Source organism: Colius striatus, chromosome 5 (assembly GCF_028858725.1).
Source record: "Colius striatus isolate bColStr4 chromosome 5, bColStr4.1.hap1, whole genome shotgun sequence".
Classification (NCBI taxonomy): Eukaryota; Metazoa; Chordata; class Aves; order Coliiformes; family Coliidae; genus Colius; species Colius striatus.
Window position 1 is genome coordinate 12,874,877 of NC_084763.1, and position 17,282 is coordinate 12,892,158.

At 40.5% G+C, this 17,282-nt stretch overlaps 1 protein-coding gene across 1 annotated transcript in view; it reads right to left on the bottom strand.

The window, feature by feature from the left end:
* The window catches only part of GLI3 (GLI family zinc finger 3), a 208,131-nt gene that overhangs the window by 43,774 nt on the left and 147,075 nt on the right, over positions 1-17,282 (bottom strand). The window contains exon 7 of the mRNA XM_061996474.1: positions 12,366-12,567. Coding sequence (XP_061852458.1) covers positions 12,366-12,567 — 202 coding nt within the window. The remainder of the gene's footprint in view (positions 1-12,365; positions 12,568-17,282) is intronic.

The following is a 17,282-nucleotide window of genomic DNA, read 5'->3' on the forward strand; positions in this document are numbered from 1 at the left end:
TATTGCTGATAAGTGCATTAACTGAAAATACTGAGATACAAAAAGAGCTAAAATCATTTCAACCGTTTTAAGCAATAATTCTACAGAAATCCTGTGTTCATTAATCTGACTATACATTTTGTCTGTTTGACTACAATCCATAAAGAGACAGCTTCAATGTGATTACATTACTATTATTCTTGGTGAGAGCTCTGCATTACAATACTTTACCCATTTAGGACAGAATATCATTAAGAATACCCTGGGAGAATTTTACCGGTCTTTGAGGAACTCTCTTTTCATTTTGCATTGTATTCTTTTTAATAAAGGGAGGCAGAAATGTAGTGAAAACAGTAATTGTTCACAGCAAGAGTTAGGAAGAAATCAGTAATAATATTCAGTTATTGCAGCTCTACACTCCCTGTTAGTGTTCCTGTAAGCAGCCATGAATGATTACAGCAAGACTTAGCTAAGGTAGCCACTATGGATGATTGATAGGACATTAATCAAAAGATGCATATCAGGCTCAGAATTTGTTCACAAGCTTTCTTCTAATAGCTGATTTCATGTTCACTGAGCTCTATGCCAGTTTGTTCAATTTATTCTTCAGTCTACAAGCCATTCATCAAAGAACACAATGATTTAACACCCCTTTTCCTTTTTAGTGAACAAACATTACTAAGTGTAACTACTCTGGTCTGTTCATTAAAAAACATACAATTACAATGTCATACATGGGGCTGAAACAATGCCTCCTTTACTGTACCCCGGCATGTTTTGCTTCCATTTATACACAGTGAGTTCATCCCATGTACTTCAAACACTAGACGGCACCATCCTGAAGGTGCTAGCAAATTCACCAAGATCAACAAACACAACATAGAAACAATTTGGACAAAGAATTTCATTTCTCTGTGAGTGGTTAATGCCTAGGACATCTTCACCCTTCGTCTCAATCAGTTTAAAAGAAAAAAAATAAGTGGACTCACTTCACTGGAAGCTCCAAGCACAAGGCAACTTTGAAAATACATGTTGGGTTTTTTTCCTTTCTAGGTGTTTAAGCATGCAGATCAATACCTAGCTTTGTAAGTCCAGGTTCAAACCTTTGGTAATATTATTCAGATCTTACATGGTAAAAAGACAAACTTACAATTCGGCCACAAGGCATGACTGGCTTAAGACGTCAGCTCAGAGATGTCGATCCTGCCCATCACTGCTCTGTCACTGCAGTCATATGTGCATCTGCACCAAACAATTTTTAAACCTATCCAAAGCAAGAGCACTGGAGATCCCTCTCAAACAGTTCAGGAAAGACAGGGAGGAACTGCTGTAATCTGAATATATTTTTATCTCAGTAAGAAGCTGTTAAGGTGCCACTGATTAGAGACTCAGGAACTCAGATGCTGAAGACTCACCTTTGGCCCCAAGTTGGAAAGAGACTGTAGGAGCCTCAATATGTATATCAACAACTTGCACTTTAATGCAGTTCACATGTATCCACTCAAGTTTAGCAATATTCTCCACTCAGTCTCTCCAAAGATGGGAAAAGACAGCTATGTTAATAGGCTATTTTTACTCACTCATACCTCCTTTGCTTCCTCTGCCCCAAAGAGAGCAACACAAAAATTTATCATGCCTCCCCAATGGCAAAATACCTTGTTAACAAAAGGACAGAAACAACTCTGCTTTAACAGATAAAAATTCTAGTTTAATTATCTTGCAGTGACGTGTCTTGCACCAGTACAGTGTAAGTGCTTAAATGTTAAGCATATTTGCTATTGTCCTCTCTGTATAAACAAAAGGGTTTCCATCAAAAGGACAGATTTTACCTCATAGAGATATCTTCTTTATCTACATTTGCTTTAACATCCTCTAGAAGGAGGATGTTAAGACAGGCATTGGCAACTTTCGTTCAACTTGCAAGCAAGCCAACTTGTAGGGCACAGCAGAGGAGAGAGACATCACCTTAGCTACTGGTTCTTACTAGAAAACTCACACCAGCAGCAGACGCGTAAAGACACAAGATAGAGAGATGTTTTAAGGAAGGGAGGAATCCTTATTTCTTTAATATCTCTCTTTTGCTCTGTGCTCAGCAGCAAGGATTGAATCTGAGGTACTAGGAATTTCCTACAGAGCCTGTCAACCTGCACTTCATTCTCTCCGCCTCCAAACTTCAAACATCTCAGATGGAAATGAAAAGGATATCACGAGGGACCAGAGGAATGGCTGGCACAGCTCAGAGGAGTACGCAGACAGGGTAACAACGGTTCAGCCATCAGGGGGATTTTTTTAAATGGTTCAGAGAGCTGCCTTCAAATAATTCTCTCCAACTGTTTCTGGAGAGTTCTTCTTAAGGCAGCATGACCTGGCTGGGTTTAACGTCACTCACATACAAGATACTGTCACAGGGCAGCCTGGATGATTTTTCTGATCTGAAAAGATCAGAAGGATTGGAAGAGAACAGAAGGTGGCAGGTCTTTCTCTGCGTTTCAGAAACCATTCAGGCTACTTGACAATAAAGTTGATGTTGTGGGCCAAAAAGAAGAAAAATAAATCAAAGCTTAGAACTTTGCTGGCATGAAGCACACACTCTTGGGGAGACCTGGATTCCTGCTCCTCTTCCCAAAGTTTTTAATGTGCTTTGTTCAACAACTTTTGAATACAGGATGTGTGAAGAATTCCTAGATTCTGAGCCCCCTCAGACTGCACGGCGTCCCTCTGCCTTCACCAGCAGTTGCATGTCTCCTTGCTGGCCCCACCACAAGCTCACGTTGGTTTCACAGAACCACACCAACTTACGCGTCCTGTCAGATGCTCACGCTCCACCTTCCCAGCCCCATGGTGCACCCAGGGCCTTCATGCTCGATGTGTCCAGGATCCCACCTCAGCAGCACACTGGGCCTCATCCTCATTTTGTTCATTGTCATGCACAAAGATTCCTTGGTCAGTGTTCTAAACCAGGGCGGGTGGGTAACCAACATTGCCACAGATCCCGAGCCATTTCTAGCCATGAGGAAAGGTGAGCAGCAGCACCAAATGATGCAGTACTTAGAAATGCACACCAAGATGGCACCAGTGCAGCTCAGCAACTGTAAAACTCATGCCCAGAGGCAGTAAACAAGACCTTAAAGACACCATTTCGAGAGTCCAGAATTACTAAGACCAACAATCACATTTTTCAAAAGCAATGAGCGGTTTCAAAGGCCTTAATTTGCATCATGTTTCCTTTAAGATACCTTAAAGGGGCTGTATTTTAGACAAGGGATGCTCAACACTTCCAAAATCCAGATGCCAGAAGAATGCAAGATGCCTGCCCCATTCCCTCACATTTTCCAAATCAAAAGTCACTTCCAAAAAATCTTGGATTTATAGAAGTGTAAGCAAATTATGAACTTCTCTCTTCCATCTACTTACTGAGAAATGAAAGCCTACACCACTGGCGTCAATCTGATTTGTATTTACTGTTGGAGATTTTTTTATTTTAAAACAAAGTAGGGAAGGAAAAAAGAAAAAGATGAATGCATGTAAGACTTATGCAGGTTATCTTTTTAGTTGAGTAGTTCTATGGGGGGTAAGGGTTAGAAAAAGTATGTCATACTTCTGCTTAAACATTCAATAACTCATACACAATGATAGAAAAAACGCATCGGTAATACTCTTTACTTTTCCGTACTGTGGGCTTCTGTGTCTGTCTGTCAGTCTGTCTCTCTCTTTTTCTCTTCTCCTCCTCTGCAAAGTCTCAAACTCCCTTCACCAGAGGTAAAGCAGGGCAGTGAACTACATTGCAATTACATGAGCACATCAAATTTTAAGCAACAGACTTCAAGAAGAAGAAAAACAGACGTTATAATCAAAACCAAACTTTGTGGCTACTTTGTGGCTGTCCTACTAACAAGGTCATCCAGTTTCTGGTCACAGCTGTGGAAATTTACCACAAAACAGCTGTGAATTTGAAGTCAGGATACATTCCTTCTTTCCTATACATTGCATAGGTGTGCCTAAAGAGGGAGGCTGACACAAAAATGACCATGATACCTTCCTGTATCACAACAAGCATGCAGTTCTGCAAGATCTGATACACTGAAGTGTAGTGAAGTGCTTTCCCATCACTGGTTCTGCTTTGCAGGGTTTTAGGAATAGAGCTTTTCAAGCATGTAAACTAGGGGGCATTCAATAACATCTTATTCACAATCTTTCTACCATTTTTATAATATGAAATAAGAGTTTTTCTTTAAATCCTGTTCGTTTCCCTCTGCTTTCTAAATTATATACTCAGCTTTGAGTAGACCATGCAGACAAGTCATCAGTTGCTTTCCTGTCTTGTCAGTTAAATACAGAGGAAAACAATAGCAAACTGTGACTATGAAACCAAACATGTATCGTGATCTTAAAGGCAAGTATGAGGCTTGAAATCCTTTGAAACAAATTTTCAAAACTGACTAGGTTTCATGAATATCCCTCTGCATTTGTAATGCTGACATATTTCATTAAAAGTCACCAACTTGGAGACAAGTCATCTAAGTGAATTCGTAAAAAGATCAATAAACATCGATAAAGTATAGCATATATTATACTTTTCATCAGATAATATTTATTGTTTTACAACTGCATTTACCTCACATACATCGCTGTGTCTTTTTTCACTTTTCTATTACCAGGTTATATTTATCAGTCTGTGGTTTGTACTTTCTGTTTGGCTTACCATATTATCTGTTCTGTTTTATGTACTAGGCTAGGTGAAATTCCTCTTCATTAATACATTGCCATATTCTGGAGCAAAATGGCACAGTTTCACTGGGAGCAACTGAGCCACACTGACTGACCATATGTGCTCAGATAGCATAGACATCTTTGTCCTTCTCATTGGGATATTCCTGTTCAGGATTTCCTAGGCTTTTAACTGGACTTTGTTTTAACCATAACCTGTGTAATTCATCTGTGCTCCCTCCATGAAAGCTCACGATCCTCCTGGCAAACATCATTTTGGAATTAAATTTGCAGCTAAGCATTTTTGGATTTCTAACTGACATCATCAGTTGTATGGAAAGTGCTAATTATATCTGCTTTTAGGGTCTGAAAAATGGAAGTAATGAAGTGTTAAACTCCAGCACACTACTCTTAGCTCCAGAACTTTCCTGGAATTTTTAACTCACTGGGTCCCATGACTTTAAACTCTTTGAGCAACACTGAACAAGTCTCGAGCAAATTGAAAGTGACTTTTAATGATAAGATCTATGACATACACATTTACAGGCATGCATACATCATCACATGTGTATCTGTGTATTTGGGGATCTCCAAAACACTTTCCCTGAATGTTGTCATCCTATAATCTATATGAGCTTTCTATAGCGGGGCAGCTGCAGAATTACATTTACACGCAGCTTGAATTAGATGCAACTTTCTCTAATACTAGTGATTTGCATTTTTATTCACCTTGTAGCCCTTCTCTGCCATTCACGTTTCTTGAAAGAGGTTATAAAATGAGGCTATTAATGGCATGATAGAGCATCATATACCCCTCTTTAGACTAACCATACACAGCACAAGACCAGTGAGAATAAAGCCCTGTGCTGCATGTAAGTGATGTATCTAGTTGCAGCAGGACCTGTTTTGGTGGGGTTACACCTGATCTGAATTTGACTCAGTCTGAACTGCAACTAAGCCTTCATTTACAACACACTACTTGCAATTAACTAGAGATCTTTTAATGCAAAAGCTTTCACTCAGGCAGCTTTGCATCTCACTTAGGCAGATCCCAGTAAGAGGGATGATCAAATAGCAAAACACCTGTAATGCTCACATAATTAACAGACTTTTTATCCTGTACATCCTATCGTAAGGAGCTTCTTGCAAGGCACTGCCATGTTGTGTTCTACCTGTTCTACTCTAAACATGTTCTTTCCAAGATTAATTTCATGAAGCAGCATTTGATTGTGTCCTTTTACACCGATTTAATTACATAAACAAACAAGCTTATAACTTACAGTCTAAAGCAGAAATTAAAGGTAAGAAGAATAAAGTGGTCGTTTGTTCATAAATGTTAGACATAGATTCTCAGATGAGGTCTTCTAGGATTCAGTGCAGTTGTCAGCAACCTGGGTATGGAGTTGAGCAATGACAAAATGAAATCTGCATATATGCCAAAATTATTTTGAGCAGCACGATGAAGAGCTAAGAGGTTCCCTTCAGAGCCAAGCATGCTAGAACGATCAATACAGACAGCAAGATCTACACTTGAGGGGGAGTCTAAGCTGCTTGTACACTGGTTCTAAATTAGCTGAGCCAGCTCATGAGAAGTGCTCAATGTAGAATTCAGTGGAGGAATGAAAAATTGATCAACATGAAGCTATGGCAAAAAATGTGTTAAGACAAATGGAATGGGAAACAGAACACAGAAAATCATGGTGCATTTGAATGGCTGGTCCTCTTCTGAAACATCCTTGCATAGAGTAAAGGGAGACTGTTCAGACACTATTGGCAGAAATGACAACACAGAACTCTCTGAAGAGCAAACTGAAACCAACTGTTTGCCTCAGAAAGGAGTTGAATAAGAGGAGACATAATAAGAATATATAAAATATTGAATAAAGAAGGAAGACTGAGAACATGAGGGCTTCTCGTCTTATAACTATGAGAAATTCTGTTAAATTCAAAACCTGGATAATTTAAACCTGAAAAAAAAGGATACTCTGCTTTTTTTATACAGGGCATAATTAGAATGTCTCTGCTGGAGACACTTTCACTTTTCTCTGTGATAGACTTATAATTCAATTGTCTATCTTAACTCTGTTTTTATTTTTGTGTTTTTCTTTCCATGTTTGCAAAGGGAAACACAGACTCTCGTTTTCCTCGCTGATACTAATGGACTGCTGCCTAAGCTCACTCTAGAAACCTGGCTATCCCTTTCTCGTGCTCTTTGTGAAAGTTCTCTCCCCACCATCCCCCGATGCTCAGCTCCAGAGCAAAGTGATAAAAGACAGAACAGCCACAATCTGTCTGTAATTAACGACACTATGTTAATTCCTCCTTCTTATTCTGATGTCATCAGGGAAGCAGGGCAGAACCTGGGGGAGGTGGGGTGAAGTGCTACTGGGCTTTCTCAGTTTCCTTCAGACCTTGAAGGAGATCCCAAAGGGCTCCCATGCTCACATGAAACTGAATTTTAACGCATTATGGGAGAGCTAAGGTGTATTCCCAGTCACATCTGACTAGATCCAGAGAAAGCCTTTTGCAGTAGGTGGAACTTCTGATTTAAATACCTTCTAGCTAACAAGGAATTCATCTAATTTTCTGAAAACTGACTTTATAAATTTGGTATGGGAGGACTGCTAAGGAACTAGAATAATACAGAAGTTCTGCATTTCAGATCATATAGAACATGAAGTCCCAACCTCCTTTGTTCATTAAAGACCAGCTAATCTTTTGTAAAGATTTGAGTCGGTACTCTTCATAACATGGGGAGTGATTACTCCCTCTATACTCACTCTAGGCCACGCTGCCTCTCAGAAAGAAGTGCTACTGAAGTGCAAAGTCTAATAGTTGTCACAGGTAGCAGATACAACATTAAGTACATCCTGACAAAAGATTAATAGCAGGGGTGCTGCACTGCAGGACTGTGGCAGGTAACCAAATGAGTAAATGTCAAATGAAGGATTATCCTCATTTGATGCTCTTTCATATGCCTCCTTTCTGCATAATCTCTCTCCCAGCTGAGACCTAAACCAGGTGTTTTCAAATGCACAAAGTAGAAGCTCTACCTGGTGTGCTAAAGGAGATCCACTATTAGCTGTCAGCAGGAGCGACATCTTCTTTTCAAGTACTCAACCAGTAGTCAGGATATAACATTATACTGCCAGCTGACAATGACAAAGCACCGCCAAGTCAGGCCCTATCTGGATTGCATTAAACTATTATTATTTATTATTAGAACTGCACTAGTACTCATATCAAGGACCAGAGCCCTCATGTGCTTGACTCTCTAAAAACACAGCCCAAAAGTGTCTCCTTTCATTTGATTTCATCCTCAACATCCCACAGTGCTCGTATAGAGGATTCTACACTGAAAAGCTGTGTGACGCACAGGATGTAATCTTTTAGCTACAGGATGTACTTTTTTTAGCCAATGTAAAGACTAAAGAGATCCTGGAGAGACAAGCAGCACCTTTGCAAGAACAGGTAAAAATAAGAGTATCAAGCCCGCAAAATCAAACATGTCAGAACTAAATCTGCCCATACTTTCATATGCTGACTCATCAGCTTTTAGTTATGTGACCCTTTCCCCTCTTGCAGGACTCATATCTCATTCAGTGTACCAAGACGCACATTAGCCCTCTGTGAGAGACCTTCCAATATTTTATATCTCCTTGCCAAAAGTATTGCCCATAGGCCTTCTTTCCACTGCATTTAAACCATCAGTGAATAGATAATTACTGATATCCTCCTGAGCTTCTCTACTGCACTCATCGGTGTATAATCTAAGCGCTTCACAAGACATTGCTGCTTTTAACCTCCCCCTGATTTGATGGGGAAGGACTCATTTTGCACAGGAACATGAATCAAAGAAAGAAGAAGGTAAGAAGTGCCACTCATTGTGGCTGCCCAATTTCAGGCAGGGAGACCAGATATCTCCAGTAATGAATGACAGAAGAGGAAAAGAGCACAAGATGCACCAAAGGAGGTTTAAATTGGAGATTAGAAAGAACTTTCTCACCAAGAGGGTTATTCAGCATTGGGACAGGCTGCCCAGGGAGGTGGCGGAGTCATCATCCCTGAAGATATTTAAAAGACACCTAGATGAGGTGCTGAGGGATATGGTTTAGTTTAGTGATGGACATGGCAGGTTAGTGGTTGCACCTGATGACCTTAAAGGTCTTTTCCAACCATAATGATTCTATGATTCTGTGTTAATTAACAAGACACGGTACATGAAATGTTCAAAACAGCTGCCATTAGCTTCAGATCATGGCTGTGCACACTTCAGCTCCTCTGCAGAATTAGGAGTGGTAGGCTATGCCTCCGGAAGGGAAACTCTATGAGCTTGGTGGCCACTTCAGATATAATCATCTGGCCCAGTATCAGTCTGGGACTATGCTGCAAGAGCAGGGTTCACCCTCCAGGCATCAAAGCACCAGGTAAACTACTCCTTCCTCTTTTCTTGCTGCCTGGGACAAGGGAGGAGGGCGGCTTTGACTGACCCAGAGAGGCCGTTCTGCCTATGCACTGAAGCAGGCAAGGGCCCTTCTTCAGTGCACAGACAGAACGGCCTCTCTGGGTTCAGTGGGGGTTTGGTGGTACGGTGGCCTCAGCAGCAGCGGGCAGTCCCCGGCCTCAGCCCGACATGAGGCCGTATGGCAGCTGCAGCAGCAGCAGGCAGTGCCACAGCTCCTCTCAGCCGCACCCACCATTTTGCAGCCCTGCCGCTCTTAGAAGCTGACGGAAGATCGTGCTCCACCAAAACGTTTTATCCTGGCTTGCTCAACCTGGAAAGTTCCAGGTCTTTCTCTTTCACAAGGCTGCTATGGCTGGGCAGCCAATTTAGCCTCCACAGGCTGCCCCAAGGAGGTACCAGATGAAGCAGAGCTGCAAGGAAAGGTGCTCATTCTTCCCGGTGGAACTTGCTGAATGCTTACTCTATTTCACACATGCTAATGCAAAGCTCTTAAGGGCTTAGTTAGCACTTGGCTGAATGGGACAATTTCTTGAGAACAGCAAGGATTCTGCCTCTAGCATCCAGGCAACATTCTTGGCACACTTTAGCTTCTCAGTGAAAAGGTAGCAAGAGGTCTTCTAGTCTGTACAGGAAAGCCTCTTCTTCCCTAACTTCATTTGGATAAATTAATAACTTTGCTGATGCTTTTTGGAAATAGTCAGCATTAGGTAGGTATCTGCCATGAAACGTGCTGCCGAGAGTAAACTATCTGGGCTCAGTTAAAAGTGATTGGAAATCAGATTTAAAAGTAGAAGGATTGTGTAATGAGAAGTGTAGGTAATGCAATGGTTGCCTAAAATACAAATACTTCCTGTTGTGCAAATCCATCTAGTGGCCTGCTGCTCTGTACCATATTGTTGCACCAACTCCTATGAGATTTACTTGCAAGTCTCCAAAGGCTGGGACTTTACACTAAGAAAAGCTTTCCCTACAATTTGATCACTGTCATGGACAGGATATTAAATGCATGAACCTACAGCTTGATTCAGCACAGCAGTTCTTGTGCTGAATGCATCATTTTCAAGATGAAGTTGCAATAAATTTTTACTGATGGTCTTGTTATTTAGTCCTGTAATTTATTAAAGCAATGAAATGTGGCTTGGGTTTAATACTTTATGTGACTTTATTTTGGTGTAACTCTTTTATAGACTGGTGCACATGACAGAAGTCAAAGGGCATCAACAGATGTGAATTTCAAAGCTGGGAAAAGAGCTAGCTCTCTCCCTTCCACCAGGGAGAATGGAGATATACACCTGCAGCTTTTCATGTGGAACTGGCGTACTCTTAAAGAAAAAAAATATTCCTCTGAATCACGTGAAATTTTGGACTATGCATTCCTGAAAAGCATGACCAGGAAGGGCTGAGCGCTTCCATCAGCCATAAGCTCAATGACACAAGTCTTGCTTTCTTCAGTGCCACCAGTTCACAAGATTCACCGTTGGAATCCTTAGCATCCCTTACTCAATCTCTACCCACAACTGACTCCAGTTCCACAACTGCCTTCAAGAAAACTATTCATCTGACTTCAACTTTGGAGGCATGGCCCTTAGGTTTCCAATTCTATGTGTCAAAACTATATACCAACCATTTCCAGCTGTAGAGAAAGTGTAAAAGTAGGGAAGACTTACTGCACTGCAGAGACTACGCCAACTTTCATGCACTTTACCCAAGTGACAAGTAATGGAAAAGGAGATTGGTAATTGTAGTGTCATCCCATCTTAATGACAGTGAAGATATACCCCTCCACACAGTAGATGTATTTAACAGATGTGGTCCAAAACTGCCTCCAGCTATTGCCATAATTCATATTCCCCATTATGGAGCATCATAATAGGGATGGTGGTTATGGAGATTGCAGACTTGTATTGCAAAGCTATGATATCATACCTGTGAAATACTATACCTTTTTTTCAAGTACCTCAGAGCTATCAAGCATGACTATTTAAAAAAGAAGTGCTTAAAAAACCCAACAGCCTTTACACTAATACCAAATATTTACAGTGCTGTCACTTTCAAAGTTTGTCAGGCTCATAGTTTCTAACACACCAGTTGCATGCCCCATTTTCTCCAGAAATCCAAAGCCCCATAGCCAGCTTTCAAAGTTGTTAAGTGTGTCATTTTTGCTGGAGAGGTGTATTTTGAGCCTTGCCAGAAAAAAGCTCTTTTAGATCTAAAGAAATGGCTGTGGGGACTTGCTCTTTGTCTCATTGCAAATGGAAGGTGGAAGCTGCTTTTAATCCAGGGACCAGCAGCACTCTTTGTTTGAATGCCATAAATGCAAAACGAGTACTTTCTGAGACTTTGAGGTGGGGAATTTCTTTATTTTTTTCTTAGTACCAAAGGAACTTTTCTCAGCTGACATGTAGCATTGTCACAAATACAACAATGTTCTGCAGTTGCATTTTTTATTTTTTCCACTACTTCTCTTAATTTTCTTCCACTTCCTTTTTTTTACATTCTTGCTTTTCTCCCTGTGCTGTTTGCTTTCCCTTTCCTGTACAACTTCTTCTCACCATCTCCCCTTGCTACTCTGCTCTTCTGCCTCCAGAACAACAATTTTTGGCTGTCTTCTTATACATGCAAGTGAAGCAGCTAAGTGAAAATCACATAATTTCTGATGATACTGGATGGTAATGGTACTCCCTCGGTACAAAAAAGATAACTTAGACACTGAAAGTCTAATCTTTCAATATACAAACTAAAATATGAAAAAAAAAATCACTTGTAGATAAATACCAAGAATCTCTAACTAAACATTTTAATTGAATGGTGTCAAGTGTCTGTGCTTAACTCTCTGATGTTTGTGATGCAGGAACATTTCGCTGTCCATAGTGTCTATGGCCAGAAGAACCCAAGTGACTGAAGTCACAAACCTATCCTAGAGCTTCATCTCTGAAAATAGATTCCTGAGTGCACACACATCCCCTGTTACTACCGGTCAGATGCTGATTACCTGCACTGGATGAGATAATAGGGCAAGAAGTCTCTTGTGGTTACCTTTCTGAGCCAGAAAAATGAAGTATTATGCACTTTAATTTAAGCTCCAGTATACATTATAGAAACTGCAAAATACATATATTCAGCAAACAAAGATGTGGGCATAATTCACCTTTACATGAGTGCATATGACACATAGGTGAGTATATACGATACAGGTAGAAAACGCTGTTCTTACCTTATTGCACTTGCAGATAAGTGTCCGTAAGAACCACTGGCTGAGGAACTGCTACGAGAATTATTGAGAATTGTGGCCAAGGAATTTGGAGATGTCCTTATCATGGTCTGAAGGTCAAAGCTGTGATCAGATAGGGGGGATATAGATAACGTACGCTTTCGGCTTGGTCTCGCTGACAATCTCGGACTTGGAAACCTGGCGCCTGTTATGTAAACACAAATAATTATCCACTAGGGTACTTAATCACATTTATTTGTTATCAGTGATAGGTAGAGGGAGTCGTAAGACACCAACAGACTATGACAAGCCCACTTTCTCCACTTGTGATCTACTGGCTACGATTGAGGAAAATTAGGAAGAAAAATCTATCTTCCTGTGGCTTACCTCAGGGGAGCTCTGTTTATTAATGTGCAAGCAAAATGATAAATTGCTAAACAAAAGGAAAAGACTTTTATGAGTTATCCCTCTCATTTCTGGTGATTTATTAATCTGATGGCTTCTTAGACATTCACATCATTAATTCAACCATGAGCGATGAGACAGTGGTTCAGATCCAGGCTACCAGCAAACCCAAACCCACATCACTTACAGCCAAAGCTAAACTACTTTTAACTTTTCCTTTGTTGATCATTATTCTACCTGGTCAATACTTCATGTAAAACTAAAAATTGGGACTGAAAAACCACCATAAATGCCCTCTCTATCAGCAGAGGTCAAATTGACATTCACAGCACCAGACTGAGAAAAAGTCCAGGATCCCATGATATTCTTGTGCTGGGGTGGACAGGTATCTGTGATTGCCAAACTTTTTAAGAGATTAAGCTTTTCAAAGCAGGGAAGAGAAGGCAACCATACAGACACTTAAATAAATACATTTATAAATTTTCTGCTCTGAAAAATCTGTACCTCTTTTGGTCTATTTTACTGTGTCATCCCAACTCTCTGCAGTCCTGACAGACAATAGTATCACCTTAAATTTCTTCCCTTTGTTTAATTATTTTCAATCTCGGTTGAGACTGAGGAGGAAAGAATTAGCTTCCCCACTGCGTATTGAACTATTTCCTTTTGCAGTACTGCTGCTTCTACCTTTTTAATCCCTTTAACCTGTAATAAAGGACTGACTTCTAACGTTCCTGACAGCCAGGGCATGCAGGTCTTGGGTTTGATGCCTACTTTACAGCTAGTTCTCCCAGAGTCCCTGACATTCTCTGTAACTTGCTAATAATTCACAGTTGGCCACAAGTCTCCATTACAGGTCTGCCTTTCTGAATGCTTTATCACATCTCAGTGCCCAGGGCCATTTTTCAGCAGGGTATTTAAGCTTACGTGTCTAACACTAACCAGGAGAAGAGCCCAACTGACTCCAATTAGACTCACCTCAAGGACAGAACTGGATTGGAATCTGCCACTACGGTTTCCATACACACCTAAGTGGGTTGCCCTCCTTTCTGTGTGTGCTATCCAAGAGCTTCATCTGGTATCGAAAGCTGCCATTTTATTGATGCTGTGACTGTGTGATCAGATCTCTGTTTATAGTTCTTCTCCTAATCTGTATTTAGATTTGTCCCAACCTGGGTGTCAATTCTCTTTAACATTTGCCTAATATAGAGGTTTTCCTTTATGCTCCATCTCCACAACAGGCCTGAGTCTTTCAATGAGTATTCAAGCTCTTGATTCGTCATTTAAAACTTAGACATAGACATTTATTTCTTCCTAAAAGCTACTACACATTATTTTATGTAATCTGTTTTATCTCCTTTCTACGAGTTTGCTGTTGCGCTGTGTCTGCTTGATATTTTGTAAGTGCTGTGCTCCGTGTCTTTCAAAGGCAGAGATCTTTTATTTGTGCTAAAGTAAAAACCAACAATGATCAGCGGCTATTAGAAGCTGCAATGTACTCAATAAAGAAATACAAGATATATGTCATAGTAAAACCAAACCAGTAATACTTTACACTTCCATCTTTCATCTACAGCTCTCCTCTGCTGACTGTCAGCATGAATGAGAACAAAACCCCTGAAACCAGTAGTGGTAATGTAATTTGCCTCAGCTAAGAATACAATGTAAGTGCTTTACAGGTGAATAAATTCTGTTATAATGGTTTTACAAGAAGATAAGTAAGTAGACATGTTCCTGGTTAAACAGCAAGTGAAGGGCACAAGGAAGACCTGCTAGACACTGGCTGATCAGCAAAATGAAGTGTTACTCAAGCACTGCCACCAGAGTATCATTTATTACTAGCAGCAACCCTAATGATGGGCTATATGACAGCAAGAGTTTGCAGGAGAAAATCTTGAAAAATTACTTCTTATGGATCTGAAGTCCAGTTTTGAACCTGTACAACTGCAGTGGGATTGCCCCTTATTTGAAAAATTCATCACAAGCCTGCTAAACATGGACTGAGGGCTACTGATGTTAACTAGAGAGAGGGTGCATGGGTTTGATCAAAAAAGTGGAGCACTTGTTAAGAATGCTAGCACCTGAGCATCTCTCTTTGAAGCTAAGATTGGGTAACACAACAAGGAGACAGTAGTTGTGCTTTGCTGCTTCTGTGATCAGACACCTCTTACTTTGCATGCCACAGCCACCCAAGCAGACCTGCTGGTACCTCATTCTGCACCTCTGAGGGGACTGAACAACCATTACTGACAACTGCTCAGAGCTCTTAGTATCTCAGAGACAAGCAAGGTCATCCTTTTCATATCATATAGGAGGGCAATTTATACTCCTTGTGGTGCCCTGCAGATTATCAAAAACTTCAATGACTTCCCTCCTCCTCCTCCTTGCCCTTTCTGGATTGAGTCCACCTCCTTTACCCCTTGCGTAAGGCACGCTATGGCTCTTATAAGAGGCCCCTCACCACCCGCCGCTCGTTAAACCTCCTTCTTTGCCTGCCAGCTTCTGCCAGGGCATCCCTGTCCCCACTCTGCAGGGGATGCCCTGCATCTGAAGCCATTGATAGATGCTCCTTCCAGCTGCGAGGGGCAGAGCCTGGGCTTGAGCCACACCATACAGCAGTCTCAGACTTCTTCTCTTCCAGACAGTCCCTGGTTCAGAGCCTACTTAGTACTAGGAATTAGTCTCCTCCATCTACCTGGCATGGGAAAAACCTCCTAATGGTCAACAGTCTCCTGCAAAAAGGAAATATTTCTGCTCCACAGCAGGAACCAACATCTGAGGCTGGGCAAGCCTAACACAGAATCTAACACAGAAGAGGGGGATTCACTTCAAGGGAGACCACAACTTTCAAACTTGAAAATACAATAAAATGGAATAACTGGGGATTTTTTCCAGATCTTTATGGTTCAATTAGGTTTCACATGCCTAAAAGGTCTTAACCATGAGCTGACCACTCGTTACTCTGCAGGACATTTGCTAAACCATTCATTTAGCAAAACATCAGTCTTAGTATGTTACTATGAAAAGGAATCGCTCACAATTTGTCTGTGCCTCTGAATACTAACCCAACTTTTCAGCCTTGAGCAGGCATTTATTTTAAAAACAAACACTTCAATATTTACTTAGCACTCTGAGATCTTCATCTGCTCATGGTATTCTCCCACCAAAGTGTTACTTTCCCTACTCAATAACACTTTAAAACCAAAAAATGCAGTAGAACTGATTCACTAAAAAGCCACTTAACTGTGTGCAAGCAGTGAAAAGAAAAAAAACCCATCAGCTTTGCCAAAGCATGCAAATGGAAGCTGACAGTGAAAATTTGTTTAGGAGTGTCACCTTTTTGGAGTAGACGTCATAGTAATAAAAGTCAGTAGTTAATAAAGATTCAAGTGTGCCGACAAAAATATCCAGCAGGTGTCAGAAGAAAAGATCTTATTCCTGGGATGGAGATCAATTCTAAAATAACAGATATCTATCTCCATCATAAATTTCAAAGAATGGAATATGCCATCCAGCAAATCTGCCCATGAATTTGATTTCTGAGTTGAAGTTTTTAGCATTGCTTAATCATTTATAGGGCAATCTTCAGACATCTATCATTTATTCCATTCCTTTAAATCAAACTTCTTTGAACCTGTCTCAAGCACTAGTATTTGTTGAAGTCTGTGAATGTGGCAAGTTTGATTTATTTTTCTTTTAAATTAAAGCTTTCTTTCCTTTCCTTCTGTTTTTTTGCTTACAGATAGGTAAAGTTTGTTTTCACTTCATGAAAGTTTAACACAATTTTTGTCTTAGTTTTCAAAACAGTAAACCTGTCGCTAGTATAAGAGGAAAATGAATGGCTTTGCTACTCTACCCTCAGTCTCTGACTGTGCCTGAAAATCAGAAATCGAACCTAGTCCAAAGCTTCTCACATTGGTTTAACTCTTCAAGCTGGTCAGATATGCCAATTGGTTTGTTATCAGTGTCTCTAGCACAAAAAGAGATAGGTGAATGATGAATACTTTTGAAAAAGGAAAACCTCCCATTCTGATTGAGCATAAGTAAAAGTTACTCAGAGTGAGTATCTTGATACTCTCAGGGTAACTCTCAGGGAACATGGTTACCTTCCACTGAACATCCTTTAGAAGCAGAGTAAAATATCTTCCTTAAGCGAAAAAATCAGGTATCAAACCCAAGAGGCTGTCATTTTTGGAATTACTGAAATGCTTAAAAGGTAGTTTTCATATACGATACCTTTACAGTCACAACAAGGAATTTCACTCGCTGCTACTGTGGTACTGTCAATACCTTCCCCACTTACTCCTCTCCTACTTTAATATTTCAGGGTAGCACATCTGATCCTCTGAGATCAAGCAAGATGGGAAGAGTTGGTTAGGGATTCTGGTCACCAAAACTGTAGAAAAGCTTTATAGCAGCAAAGAAATTTCTGGTCCATTTTTCATGTCACATACACAATCTTGGCCTTATTCTTCCACAATATATTACACAGTTCATGGACAGTGAAGTTCAGAACTT